At 47.9% G+C, this 14,096-nt stretch overlaps 2 protein-coding genes across 2 annotated transcripts; both read left to right on the forward strand.

Moving 5' to 3' along the window:
• The first annotated feature begins 442 nt into the window (after nucleotides 1–442).
• Nucleotides 443–1,378, forward strand: LOC138092560 (olfactory receptor 4D11-like). The gene has a single exon (XM_068988597.1). It carries the CDS (start codon nucleotides 443–445, stop codon nucleotides 1,376–1,378), a length of 936 nt encoding a protein of 311 aa, XP_068844698.1.
• Nucleotides 1,379–12,660: 11,282 nt separating this feature from the next.
• On the forward strand, nucleotides 12,661–13,596 carry LOC138092570 (olfactory receptor 4D9). Its single transcript, XM_068988613.1, has one exon. The coding sequence runs from the start codon at nucleotides 12,661–12,663 to the stop codon at nucleotides 13,594–13,596; it is 936 nt and encodes a 311-aa protein (XP_068844714.1).
• The last annotated feature ends 500 nt before the right edge of the window (nucleotides 13,597–14,096 follow it).

Genomic DNA, 14,096 nt, shown 5'->3' on the forward strand with positions numbered 1-14,096 from the left:
AGAGAACCCTTCTAAAGATAGCAGTTTTTAAGCCATTTACATAAGGCATCATCTGGGGGGAAAAATGGAACTCCTGGGAACTCGACGGTATCAGACGCTGCCACTCACCGAGCTGACTCCAACTTCACATTCCTCATGCTACAATGGGCACTTTATCTTGAATACTTAGAACTTACATATGCAGAGCATTGTGGTATTCATTTTCTAAAATATTTATGATTTACATAGGAAACAATAACGAAATGCATGCTTGTGTCATGAGGTATCTTTGCTCATGTTAGCCATAACCCCAGAACAGATATCCACGGGGTGAAAGATCTCACTAGTTTTTAGACCTAATGCCTGACTCTCTAACCCTGACCCTGTTAAGGTAAGGCGAACACTCTCTGAAATAACACTTTTCATTTTGCCCCAGGTACACGGGAAGAGGACGCATGATTCAATGGAGCTGGGAAATGGTAGCAGAGTAAAAGAATTTGTGTTTCTGGGGCTTACTCAGTCCCAAGACCTGAGCTTGGTCGTATTTCTCTTTTTGTGCTTGGTGTACATGACCACCCTGCTGGGCAACCTCCTCATCATGGTCACTGTGAGCTGTGAGTCTCGCCTCCAGACCCCCATGTACTTCCTGCTCCGCAACCTCTCCGTCCTGGACATCTGCTTCTCCTCCATCACAACCCCCAAGGTCCTGGCGGACCTCCTTTCAGAGAGAAAGACCATCTCCTTCCGTGGCTGCCTCACACAGATGTTCTTCTTCCACCTGCTCGGGGGCGCAGACATCTTCTCCCTCTCGGTCATGGCCTTTGACCGCTACGTGGCCATCACTAGGCCCCTGCACTATGTGACCATCATGAGTCGGGGGCGCTGCACTGCCCTCATCGTGGCCTCCTGGGCGGGGGGCTTCGTCCACTCCATCGTGCAGACCTCCCTGCTGCTCCCCCTCCCCTTCTGCGGACCCAACGTCCTGGACGGTTTCTACTGCGACGTCCCCCAGGTGCTCACACTCGCCTGCACGGACACCGTTGCCCTTGAGCTCCTGATGATTTCCAACAACGGCTTGATCTCTACCCTGTGGTTCGTCTTCCTCCTCGTATCGTACATGGTCATATTATCGCTAATAAGGTCTCAGGCCGGGGAGGGCAAGGGGAAAGCCGTCTCCACCTGCACCGCCCACATCACGGTGGTCACCCTTCACTTCGTGCCCTGCATCTACGTCTACGCCCGGCCCTTCTCCGCCCTCCCCACCGATAAGGCCATCTCCGTGACCTTCACCGTCATCTCCCCTCTGCTGAACCCCCTGATCTACACCCTGAGGAACCAGGAGATGAAGGCAGCCATGCGGAGGCTGAGGGGGAGACTCAGGCCTTCTGTAATGAAATAGAGTAAGACTTTCCAACTTCTTCATCAGCAAGGACCCCTTTCATTATTTTTCCCATAGAGTCATATTTATATAGTCAAATACATTGTCAATAAACCAACTGCACGTACTAGGTAACACTTTATTTTGCAATTTAAATGAAGAGATTATTGGTAAGCCAAGCCTCTGGTGAGCACAGAGTATCAGGGTTATAGGATGAAGCTGACTGATGTATTTCTACTCTAAAGACCAAAGTAACAATGTGTCAGGCATGAAAGCTGTATGGCAGATGAATAGACTGACTGAATCTAGTCCCTTTTTCAAAAGGTGAGTAAATAGAAGAATAAAGATAGAGTGATTTGCTCAAGCTCTTATCTCGAGTTAATTCCAGAAAGAAACCTCTGTCACCATATGAATGCAATTTTCTTCACTACTGGACCCGTCCATGCCAAACTGCAATGCTCTACGAGAAAGTTCACATGATCAGTGCCCCTGAAATACATGTATATGAATACATATGCCTATCGCAGATTAAAGAATTTGTTCTGCGCTAAACTCCATATGGGCTCCCGAACTAGTGAGCACCTCAAAGGTGCATAACGGTTGTGCCCCTGGATTCCTATCAGAATGAAGAAGCTTGGGAAGGTTTCCCATGATGGCCTCAAGGCATTTACCTTATGCGGAACTAAAGACAGATTCAAATTCTTATAAGGGTAGACAAAGGCAGGGAGAACCTCAGGGATCCTACTCAAAGAGTAACCCATTCTCCTTATTCAAGAGCTAGTTTTCAGTTGCAAACCTTTCTAGGGCCAAACTCAGATAGAATTTACATTCTTCCCACTGGAAAGAGAGAGAAAGACAGATAAAACTCTAACCAGACTGCCCATTTTTCATCAGTTAGTGTTTGTGAAGAGGCAGCATAGGCCAGCGTTTTGTCTGCAAAGACGGTCAACGTAAAAAGTAAAGCACGGCAGCTGAGCGCTCTCACTTCAGAGTTATACAGACCTGGCTCTAAATCCTACCTCCGCCACCCATCAAGTGTGTGATCTTGAGTCGGTCTAACTTTTTTCTTTTTTAGGTATTTATTTTGGCTGCGCTGGTCCTCACTGCCGGGAGCGGGCGTCCTCGAGCTGCGGTGAGCAGGGACTGCCCTCCAGAGACGCAGAGCACGGGCTTCTCTTTGCAAGGGCACCTCTTTTTATGGAGTTCCAGGGTAGTGGGCTTAGTAGTCGTGGCTCAGAGGCTTGGTTAGTCACTCCTCAGAATGTAGGATCCTCCCAGATCAGCGATCAAGCCCCGTGTCCCCTGTTTTGACAGGCAGAGTCTTAGCCACTGTACCGTCAGGGAAGATCCTTGAGTTACTCTAACCCTTCACAGGCCACAGGCCCATCCAAATGGACTTACACGATCTCCTAGAGTTGCTGCGAAGGTTAGCAGGCGATGGTATATGTGAAACATAATCCCTGGCAGATAGTAAATTCTCAGTCAGAGGCAAACGGGTCCATTTTATTTATTTGTTTGTTTTATATTAGTGTTCGTGCTTCTCTCTTTTCCAAAATGAAAATGACTGTATTTTTAAATTACACTTATTATGTATTTCTTACCTAAAAGGCAGAAAGCTTAGAAAGCATAAAGCAGACAGTTAAAAATCTCCTACAGCTAACTGCTTTGCCCATCTGCGGTAAAAGTCACAAATGAGTTCATTTTAATATGACCCTTTTTGCTCTTCGTAACACACATTCTGTCCCCCATCAGGCTGTTATACTCTTCTCCTATATGGCCCATATTCATCATTATTAGAAAAAAAAATAGTATGGAAAAGGTGGGAATGTACATTGAATTCAAAGCGGCTATCATCTTAAAATTTCTGGCTTTCTGAGACTTCCCTGGTAGTTAAGCCTCCCCAGTAGTTAAGTCTGCACACTTGCAATGCAGGGGGCCTGGAGTTCCGGTCCTGGTCAGGGTGTTCTGCGCTAAACTCCATATGGGCTCCCAACCTAGTGAGCACCTCAAAGGTGCATAATGGTTGTACCCCTGGAGTCCACATGCCACTGAGAGACTGCATGCCTGCAACTAAAAACAGGTCTTGCATGCCGCGATGAAGAGCGAAGAGCCTGCCTCTGCAACTAAGGCCTGTTGCAGCCAAATAAATTAATATTTATTTTTTTAAATTCTAGCTTTCTGTCACTTAAGCATGACAATAGGGCTTCCTATTTACATAGCTTGGAGCATCACCCTGAAGCTGCTGCAGTATAGCACAAGAGAGCTTCGCAGCAAAAGAAAACAACGGATCAAAGAGAAACCATGGCTTTGAGAGCAGAGATAAGGGATCAGACCGAGAAGGCAGACCCAAGCTGATGAAAGAGAGCCCCGAGGGAGTTGGCTAGCCAAAGGATAGTGCAGATTGAGGGGGCTTCCCAGGGGTCAGCGGTAAGAGTCCGCCTGCCCACTGGGAGACTCGGGCTCAGTCCCTGGCTGGGGAAGACCGTGGAGCGGAACATGGCCACCTGCTGCCCTGCTCTTACCTGGAACGTCGTGGACAGAGAAGCCTGAGGGGCTGCGTCCATGGGGCTGCGCGGTTGAGCACACACGGTGGGTCTTAAAGACAGACTTCCTTCACACCCCTCGCTGGATCTGGGCTGACCCCGCAAGGGCCCAGGAACTAACCAGCCCACTTGGTCATTTCCTGCCCCCGATCGATCAGCTCTAACTTTCCACAGCACCAACCCAGCCCGCAAATTCTAAGAAGAACCCGCACTTGTCAGCACCGCTCCTACGGTCCTGCTAACAGCGATCGGGCAGCTCTGGTCTCTAGACTCCCGAAGGTTTTCTGTATGAAACTGCCTACGAAAACTGCATACCACAAAGCACCTTATGGCCTATTTCATGCAAATGCATCCTTCCCCTTCCTTCCTAGGACTCACTCACATCAGCGTTTTATCACTGCGTTGGCACTGGACCCATGGAGTGTGAATCACTGTATCGCCCAGGGGACAGGAACCCAGAATCCCAGCCACACCATTGTCCCTGACACTTCCTCCAGCTGTGCCTAAAAACACAACATAACCTGATTCAGTGACTCCGGAGAAGGGGAAAGCAACTGCATCTCACTATACCAAGACTTATTGTTTCTCTGGATGACATAAAAGTCACAAGCTGGGCTGCACTTTTCCCATTTAAATCAGTTGTTACTATTGCTTAAGCTCTATTGTTAAGAGCCATAAAAAATTTAACAGACTCTGGTCATATACATGGGCTTCCCTTGTGGCTCAGCTGCAATGTGGGAGATCTGGGTTCGAGCCCTGGGTTGGGAAGATCCCCTGAAGAAGGGACAGGCTACCCACTCCAGTATTCTGGCCTAGAGAATTCCATGGACTGTATAGTCTGACTCGCAAAGAGTCAGACATGACTGAGAGACTTTCACCACCATAGGTCATATACATAGCTTTCAAACTACCCTTTCCTACCTCACTGCCTTTAATCAAGCATTTTAATGATAAACAGCTCTGGGTACCCTTGAACTCCATGCCATAAAATAATTCTGAAGTAACTAAACAGGTGAATATCAGGAACTATCACCATGCTGCCTCCCGAGGATCCAAGTGAGCGTGGATCTCAGAGACGTGGATTGAAACAGCCACATGGGGCAACGTATATGCCACATTAAACGGAAACTGCAGGGAGCTCCCTGCTGGTCCAGCGGCTAAGACTGTGCCCCCGTGCACGGGGCCTGGGTTCCATCCCTGGTCAGGGAGCTAGACCCCATACCCCTCAGCGAAGAGTTGACATTCTTGTAGCTAAACATTCTGCATGCTGCAGCTAAAGATCCCACATGCTGTAACTGAAAAAAAAAAAAAAATCCCAAACGCCACAACTAAAAAGATCCCGCGGGCCACAATGAAGATCAAAGGTGCTAAGTGCTGCAGCTAAGACCTGGTGCAGCCAAATAAATTAATTTTTAAGAAAAGAAACTGCATCTATAACCCACGCCCTACGGTCTCGAGAGCTACCCTGACTGTGGCCATGGGGCTTTGATTTTTCTATTGCTGCCCTTTTACTTAAGTTCCATTTCCCAGCTGGCAGCAAGCAAACCAAGTATGGTGAGGAGGAAAGCTGTGTGTCCATGGTGTGTTTTCACAGAACATTTTCTTCCTAAGCCAAGGAGGTAACACACTGTCTCACGCGCTTCCTCTAGAGAAAAGGGTATGGCCTGGATGTTCACTAGTGTCTCTGCAGGTCCCTGTGAGACGGGTCAGAGGGGGGATGAGGGAGACGGAGAGAGAGAGGGAGGATGGCTTGGTGGCCCTTTAATGACTCCCACAAGAACACCACTGAATTGGCCACTGCGACACTCCCACTGCGAATTCCTTGCTTAGGCTGCAGCTGGGCGACCAATAGAAGCGGCAGAGGCACCGCAAGGCAACACGGAAGAGACGAGACGGTGTGACTTCCCGAGGCTGCCAGTTCCCACCTGAAGGAAAAACAGCAAAATCACTCGCCTCGAGGTGGGCTGTCCAGGAAACAGAATTTCCCCAGAAGCGACTTCTTCTAAGGTGCAGAGGGAGCGCCATAAGAGGATCAACTTTTCCCTTGGAGACTGAGTCGTTTAGTGCTGGCGGATGTGAGCGTCCGAAACTGGAAAACTGCAGGCTTTTCAGAAATGGTGTAAGTATGCAGAATATTCTTCTTGAAAGCAAACTCTTAACGAAACCAAGGAAAGTGGTAGCTTTTCACTATTAGACAAAAGGGAACTGGGGCTTGCGAAATAGAAGAAGGTCAGGTGGCTCCAAGGACATGAAACATGTCTACTTGGTGAGATGTTGACATTTGAATTGTTTTCAAGGTAGTTGAGAAGGTGCTGATACCCCAGCTCTCTGGAGGCAACAGCCTTGGAAAAACTGCTCTCCAAGACAGCAGCTCCTGATTCAGTATACGCACTCTGGCCCGCTTTGGTTCTTGGCTGGGAATGGAATTTGGAGAGCTTTGAGAAAGGTGTTTTAACAGCGAGCTAATCTGTACGCTCGTGTGCTACTGAATATGAATAATGTTCCTAAAACTTGGAGGGATTCAATCAAGAGTAGACACTTTTCAATACAGAAGAGAAAATTGTGATGGGGCACCTCTCTGAGATTCCACTCCATGTAGGGCTTGGGGCAGCACACTTAGTGGGAAGCTGGGCTGCAGGGGAGCCCAAGTTTGCCGGCTCTATGGCATCTGATAAGCTTGTTTCCAAAGGACAGTCCCCAAAGGGGGTGATTTCTAAGAAAACTTCATGATCCTTTTCACCTTGTAAAAACACAAAAAATTCTATTTTTTTTGATTGAAGCATAGTTAATTTACAATGTTGTGTTAATTTCAAGTGTAGAGCAAAGTGATTCAGTTCTACATATATATATATTCTTTTTCAGGTTATTTTCTCTTAGAGATTATCACAAAATATTTAGTTCCCAGTGCTGTCCAGTAGCTCCTTGTTGGCTATCTAATTTATATATAGTAATGTGTATTTCTTTGAGCCCCTTTATTTGGGGGGGGAGGGCAAAAATACTACAGTGGGTTGCCATTCCCTTCTCCAGGAGATTTTCCCAACCCAGGGATTGAACCCAGGTGTCCTGCATTGTAGGCAGATGCTTTACCATCTGAGCCAACTTCCCTGCTTCCCTGCTTTTGGCTCAGATGGTAAAGCATCTGCCTACAATGCAGGACACCTGGGTTCAATCCCTAGATTGGGAAGATCTCCTGGAAAAGGAAATGGCAACCCACTCCAGTATTCGTGCCTGGAAAATCCCATGGACAGAGGAGCCTGGTAGGCTACAGTCCATGGGGTCGCAAAGAGTCCAATACAACTGAGCGACTTCACTTTCACTGTGTATATTAATCCCAAACTCTGCATTTACCCCACTACCCGACCCCCACCCCCCGTGCCTGTGTTTCAATGCAATGTGCATAATCTTACAGTTTCAAAGCATCCTTCTCACTCTGAACAAAGACAGCATCCTTAGGGACCCACAAGATTCATGATTTTCAGGAGGAGTTTGTGTTTGAGGTAATGCTACTGAGAACTCATTTCTGCACCTTTCTTTGAAACACTATGTGGTTGATGGAACTTCTTGGTGAAGGTACCTCTGAAAAATGCAAAGTCTACTTATCAAACTCTGCATTTTTTCCCAAGTCACTCTGCCATCCTCTCATGTAAGTTACGTTCAGTCAGACCTTTCACTCACTGTGTGCCGGCTTCTTCCTTCCCCATCTCACACCCGCATTCTACTTTCACTTGCTTTGCAAAAGATTTTTTTTCTCTGCAGGATTTTCTGGGAAGGGCTGATCAACGCCGGGAGAAGTATGGTTGCGGTAGTTAATAGCATCAGTCTTTGGATTAAGACAAATCTTGGTTTGAGACATGGATCTACAGCAGTGAGATCTTGACCAGTTACTTAATCTTTCTGTGCCTCGGTCTGCTCCTCTATAAAATCAGGATAAAGATAGTCATTTCACATGGATACGATGGGTTTTAGAAGCAATAAAATGAACATAAATACTCACGAAAGGAAGAAAAACTTAGCAAAGCAGAGCTCCGTTATTCTGCTCGCATTTCTAAAATGCTGAAACCTTGAAAGTTGCCTGGACTCCCACCCCACCCACCCCAAAGCCAAATATCCAGACGACTGGGTTTCAAAGTGAGGGTTATAGTTTATTTTCTTTCTATAAAGATTTTTTAATATAAATACTGATATTTATGACTGCATACAGAGATAAACTTACCTATGGTTATAAGCAGGTGTGTGATATAATACTCTGATTTTTAACATATGGCTCAGTTTAAATCGCTGTTTAAAAAAAGAAAAACACCCCTAGAGGATAAATGGCATTTTGCACTTATTCCAAAGTGCTGGGAAGAGGGCTTTGGACCACAGGGTCAGGGGCAAGATGACCCACCCTCAGTCAAGTCCCCGAAAGGGACCTGGCTTGCGTAAGGAAGCAGCATGCGCCTGAAGCTGCTGAGACAGGGTAGTGACTGGCAACTCGGGCTCCTCAACGGCTTCTAGTTTGCAAAACAGTCATGAGGTCTCGCCTGCCCCTTAGAAGAACCCTGCTTATGAGGTAGGTCTGAGTAACTGTCTCCAAGTCGTGTCCAACTCTTCGAGACCCCACGGACTGCAGCACGCCAGGCTTCCCTGTCCCTCACCATCTCCCAGTTTGCCTGAGTTCACGCCCAACTGTCACCATACTGTAAATCAACTCTAGTGGTGCAGGCTGAGAACTGACTCTCATTCACGTCCTGTGAACCTCACATGGATTTCTCATGAGCTTGGTACTATTATTGAGTAACCTGCCCAAGGTTAAACCAGCTAGGAAGTGGTCAATCCCAAACTGCATACACGCTCCAGATGACCCACAAAGGTGTACCCAAAATGGGAGCGTAGGCTGTGATGCTGCCCAGCAGGCCTCCTGGGCAAGGCTTGCAGATATTCTATGTCCAGGGGGGACGGTGTCTCATATACCTCCCCGTGACTTTGTACCTCCTCACTTTTCTTTCTGCCGATTCCACAAGCTGCAACCCCCTTCTTGTCTTAACTGTAAATGCCTTCAGGAGAGGATCTGGGTTAGAGTCACCATTGCCTCGATGCCATTGTGATGATTACTTTTATGTGTCAACTGGACTGGCTGCAGGGATTCGGATTAAAACTGGTTGCTGGGTGTGTCTGAGGGGCTGTTTCAGATGAGATTTGCGTCTGGATCTGGGGACTCAGTGTATCAGATTAGTCCCCCGTCCCCCGGCAGGTGGATACCCTTCCGCCCGTTGAGGACCCCGATAGAACAGACGAGGTGGGGGAAGGAGAAATGTAACCCCCATTCTTTCTCTTTTTTTTTTTTAAGAAAGAAAGATAAAAAGAGAAAAGAAAAAAATTCCAGTTTCCACTTTATCATTTACTTTTGGCCACACAGTGCAGCATGTGGGATCTTAGTTCCTGACCAGGGGTCAAGCCACGCCCCTGGCAGTGGAAGCGTGGCTCCTTAGCCACTGGACCGACAGGGCCGCCCTTGGGCCCCTTGTCTCGGCCCCACACCTCAAGCCCGGCCATCTCATCATTTTATACCATTGGCTCCTCTAGTCCTCGGGTCGAGTTAGGACTGAATCCCACTGTCAGCTTTCCTGGGTCTCCAGCTCACAGAAGGCAGACTGAGGGATGTCTCAGCCTCCATAGCAGCATGAGTCAATTCTGCATGATAATTCTTTCACTAAAGGTGCATATGTGTGTACATATACGGGCATATGTACATATATCCGTATGATGGATACAAATATAGATACTGATCTTACTGGTTCTGCTTCTGGAGAACCCTAACACAGCCATGGAAATGGTATGTAGAGAAAGGAAAGAGAAAAAGAAAACCCAGGTCTCCCACATTGCAGGTGGATTCTTTACCAGCTGAGCCACCAGGGAAGCCCAAGAATACTGGAGTGGGGAGCCTGTCCCTTCTCCAGGGGATCTTCCCAACCCAGGAATCGAACTGGGGCCTCCTGCATTGCAGGCGGATTCTTTACCGGCTGAGCTACCAGGGAAGCTCCATATGTGTGATGGATACAGGTATAAATACAGGTCTTATTGGTTCTGTATTCGGTTTCTAGAGAACCCTAGAAATGGTACATAGAGGACGGAAAGAAAACAGAAATAGAGAAGAAAAACAGGAGCGAGAAGGAAGGGAGAACAGCTGATGCAGAAGCTTTCAATCTTGTCACAGCGGTTTCCTGAGCAGAAGATTTGATAAACCACTCACTTATGACTCCAGTGTCCGAAAGAAAGATTCCAGAATAAGGTGCTGTCGTCACTTAAAATACTTCTACATCCCGGATTAACCAAAGACTTTGAGGGTGATTTCTCCATTGGTTATGGTAAGTAGCTAGCATGGGGAATATTAGGATTCTTAAGAGCCGAAATTTTCTGTAATCATGATTCTGAGCATTTATTCTTATCACAACAACACTATTCTCATCACTCCATGTTGTTGACATAAACAGCAAGCACTAACGGCAATGAAATGAAAAAGGGGCTCTTCTCTTATTTTTCTGTGTGAAAAAAAGGAGAATGCTGCCTGGGGAACTGTGCTCTTTAAAGGATCTTTTCCGAAGATTTGGAGAAGGAAATGGCAACCCACTTCAGTATTCTTGCCTAGAGAATTCCACAGACAGAGGAGGCTGGCAGGCTACGGTCCATGTGTTTGCAAAGAGTCGGATACGACTGAGCGGCTAACTTATAAGCCTTCCTAAGATGAGAAAGGCAAGAGGAGTGGGGGTGGGGCATAGAGGAACTAGAACCAGAATCAGAGAAAGAACCGCAGCAGGGCAGCTCACAAGCAAGCATTTGGGAGGCCCTCAAGCAAATAAACCAGGGAAAGGTGAGGTGATTTTCACGTTCTTTGATAAAGGCTGTAAGTTTATTTGTTATAAAATAGCAATTATGAAAATGTTGTTGTTTAGTCACTAAGGCATGTGACTTGTACTCTTTCGTGACCCCATGAACTGTATGTAGCCCACCAGGCTCCTCAGTCCTTGGCATTTCCCAGGCAAAAATACTGGAGCGGGTTGCCATTTCCTTCTCCAGGGAATCATCCCGGGTAGTCAATTAAGTTTTCCTTGAAATGAAATGCACCCTTTACACATGAGGCTAAAATATTATAAAGTCATTACCACGTTTATATTATTTAACACTTTACTGAAGTATAATGTACCCACATATAGAAAAATGTACATAAGCCTAAAGTCTGATGAGCTCCCACACAAGCTGAATACATCTTTGCAACAAGTACCCAGATCAAAGAAACAGAACATTATCAGCACCTCGAAAGCCTCCCTCACGTTCCCTTCCGTTGTGCACACCTTGGTACTTTATGTGAGCAAAATGGGAGCGTGTGTGCCTTTTGTGCCTGGATCATTTGGTGCCACGTATTCGTGAGAGTCGTGTGTGTTGCTACACATAGTGAGATCTTTCCCGTTGCTACGTAGCAGTGTGTGAATCTAATAGGTCATTTTTCCTACTGTTAGCGGGCATTTCTGCCCTTCTCCAGTTTGAGGCAATTGCAAACAGCGCTGTGCATATTCTAGGATATGTCTTCCAGTAGACACAACATATGTCCATACGTCCTAGGAACAGAGTAGATAGTTCTTAAGATGGAGATGGGTAGATGGATGACAGACAGACACATATAGACCTCCATCGTGAAATAACAGCTAATAAAGACATAGATATCAGTATTCGCAGATATAATCAAACAGCAAAATGGTTGACTTACACCCCACCAGCAGGGTTCCAACTGCCCCATAGCTTCACGTCACTTGACGCTTTTCATCTTTTCTAACTTAGCCATTTTGCGCATGCACAGCAGTTTCTTGCTGTGATTTTAATTTGCATTTCCCTGGTAATTAATGAAGCTGAATCCGCCTTTGGCTGCTCTGTTGTGAATCTTTTTCTATTGCTTCAGCCGTGCTGGGTCGTCCTTGCTGCCCAGACTCTTTAGCTGCCGGGAGCGGGAACTCCTCTCTAGCCGCGGCGTGCGGGCTCCTCCTGGCGGCGGCTTCTCCTGCCGTGGAGCACCGGGCTCTAGGGTGCTCGGGCTCAGTAGTGGCGGCTCCCACGCTCTGGAGCACAGGCTCGGTACTTGGGGCTCACGGGCTGAGTTGCTCTATGGCGAGCGGGATCTTCCCCAGCCAGAGATCAAACCCATGTGTCTGGCACTGGGAGGCAGATTCTTCACCGCGGAGCCACCAGGAAAAGCCCTTTGGTGAAGTTTTGGTTCCTGTCTTTGGCCATTTTCTGCCTTGCTCCTCTATCTTCTGTTACTGATTTGCAGAAGTTGTTCACATACTCTGGATGTCAGTGTTTTCTCAGCTATAAGTGTTGTAAATATCTTCTTCCATTTGAGGGTTCTTTTAATTCTCATAGTGATGTCTTTTGAGAACCCAAATTCTTTCCGTGTCCTTAAGTGGACGCTCACTCTTTATCACCGCAAGCGGCACGTGTTATACATAGCGCATGGAGAACTGAATAGGTCCACAGAGCTGTCGCCTGCGTTTCAGTGGCCACAGTGATAGAACAGACCTGCTCGAACGACTCCCGTCGGAAACGTGGGTCGTCTTCTCCCACACGATGGCATGCAGAATTGCAGGCGCAGAGCCTGCACAGAAAATAACTTCCCGGGCCAGCACCAAAACCCAAGCGCCAGAAAAGACGAGGGCAGACCTCTTAATAGAGCCTTTAACTGTGTGTTATTTCTTCCAGAGATGCACCTGAAAAAGAATCTGTGACCCCATGGATCAGGGAAATCATACCAGAGTGAAAGAATTTATTTTCCTGGGCATTACCCAGTCCCGAGAGCTCAGCTGGGCCTTGTTCGTCTTTTTGTTCCTGGTTTACATGACGACTCTGCTGGGAAACCTCCTCATCATGGTTACGGTTACCCGGGAATCCCGCCTCCACACCCCCATGTACTTCCTGCTCCGCAACCTGTCGGTTCTTGACATCTGCTTTTCCTCCATCACGGCTCCTAAGGTCCTGGCTGACCTGCTCGCAGAGAGGAAGGCCATCTCCTTCAACGGCTGTGTCTCTCAGATCTTCTTCTTCCACCTGCTCGGGGGAGCTGATGTCTTCTCCCTCTCGGTCATGGCCTTTGACCGCTACGTGGCCATCTCAAGGCCCCTCCACTATCTGACCGTCATGAGTCGGGGGCGCTGCACTGCCCTCATCGCGGCCTCCTGGGCGGGGGGCTTCGTCCACTCCATCGTGCAGATCTCCCTGCTGCTCCCCCTCCCCTTCTGCGGCCCCAACGTCCTGGACACTTTCTACTGCGACGTCCCGCAGGTGCTCACACTCGCCTGCACGGACACCTCCTCTCTGGAGCTCCTGATGATTTCCAACAACGGACTAGTCAGTTGGTTCATATTCTTCTTTCTCCTCGTCTCCTACACAGTCATCCTGACGATGCTGAGGTCCCACTCCGGGGAGGGCAGGGGGAAAGCCGTCTCCACCTGCACCGCCCACATCACGGTGGTCACCCTTCACTTCGTGCCCTGCATCTACGTCTACGCCCGGCCCTTCTCCGCCCTCCCCACCGATAAGGCCGTCTCCGTGACCTTCACTGTCATCTCCCCTCTGCTGAACCCCCTGATCTACACCCTGAGGAACCAGGAGATGAAGGCAGCCATGCGGAGGCTGAGGGGGAGACTCGGGCCTTCAGAAAGGGTTTAGCGTCTGTGCGGACAAGATAATACCAGAATTCAGAGATAAAGATTAGGGCTTCTCTGGCAGTCTTGTCATTCAATCCCTGGTCGCAGAGCTAAGCTCCTGAAAGCTGCTTGATGTGACCAAATATATATACGTACGCAGGAGAGGGGTCCATCTGAGCCAGTCCTGAAAGTGGGCTGTATTCCAGCCTTCAGTCCTACAGCCCCACTAACGGCAAGGGAGTCTGGGGGTGTAATCTAGCTCTGCACCCAGAAAGGAGAGGCGCGATCATGGAAAACGGTGAGCGCCAGAAATCTCCTTGACATTTACGACTCATTGCTAAGAGATCACGATCGGATCAGAGTACAAGGACTTGTGTTAAGGAGTCCCTTAATACCTAGAAATGTTCACTGGGAGGAGTGCTGCACACTTGGAATGCACAGAGAACCACACTGAAGTGAAAGAGACATGAGGTGACGAAATCCTACTTTCCTGACCCAGGGATTGAAGCAGCATCTCTTGCA

The sequence above is a fragment of the Capricornis sumatraensis genome, chromosome 16 (genome assembly GCF_032405125.1).
Source record: "Capricornis sumatraensis isolate serow.1 chromosome 16, serow.2, whole genome shotgun sequence".
NCBI classification, from domain to species: Eukaryota; Metazoa; Chordata; class Mammalia; order Artiodactyla; family Bovidae; genus Capricornis; species Capricornis sumatraensis.

Bases quoted from the DNA above. Each gene is read 5' to 3' on its own strand.
- LOC138092560 (XM_068988597.1), top strand. From the start codon at position 443: ATGGAGCTGGGAAATGGTAGCAGAGTAAAAGAATTTGTGTTTCTGGGG.
- LOC138092570 (XM_068988613.1), top strand. From the start codon at position 12,661: ATGGATCAGGGAAATCATACCAGAGTGAAAGAATTTATTTTCCTGGGC.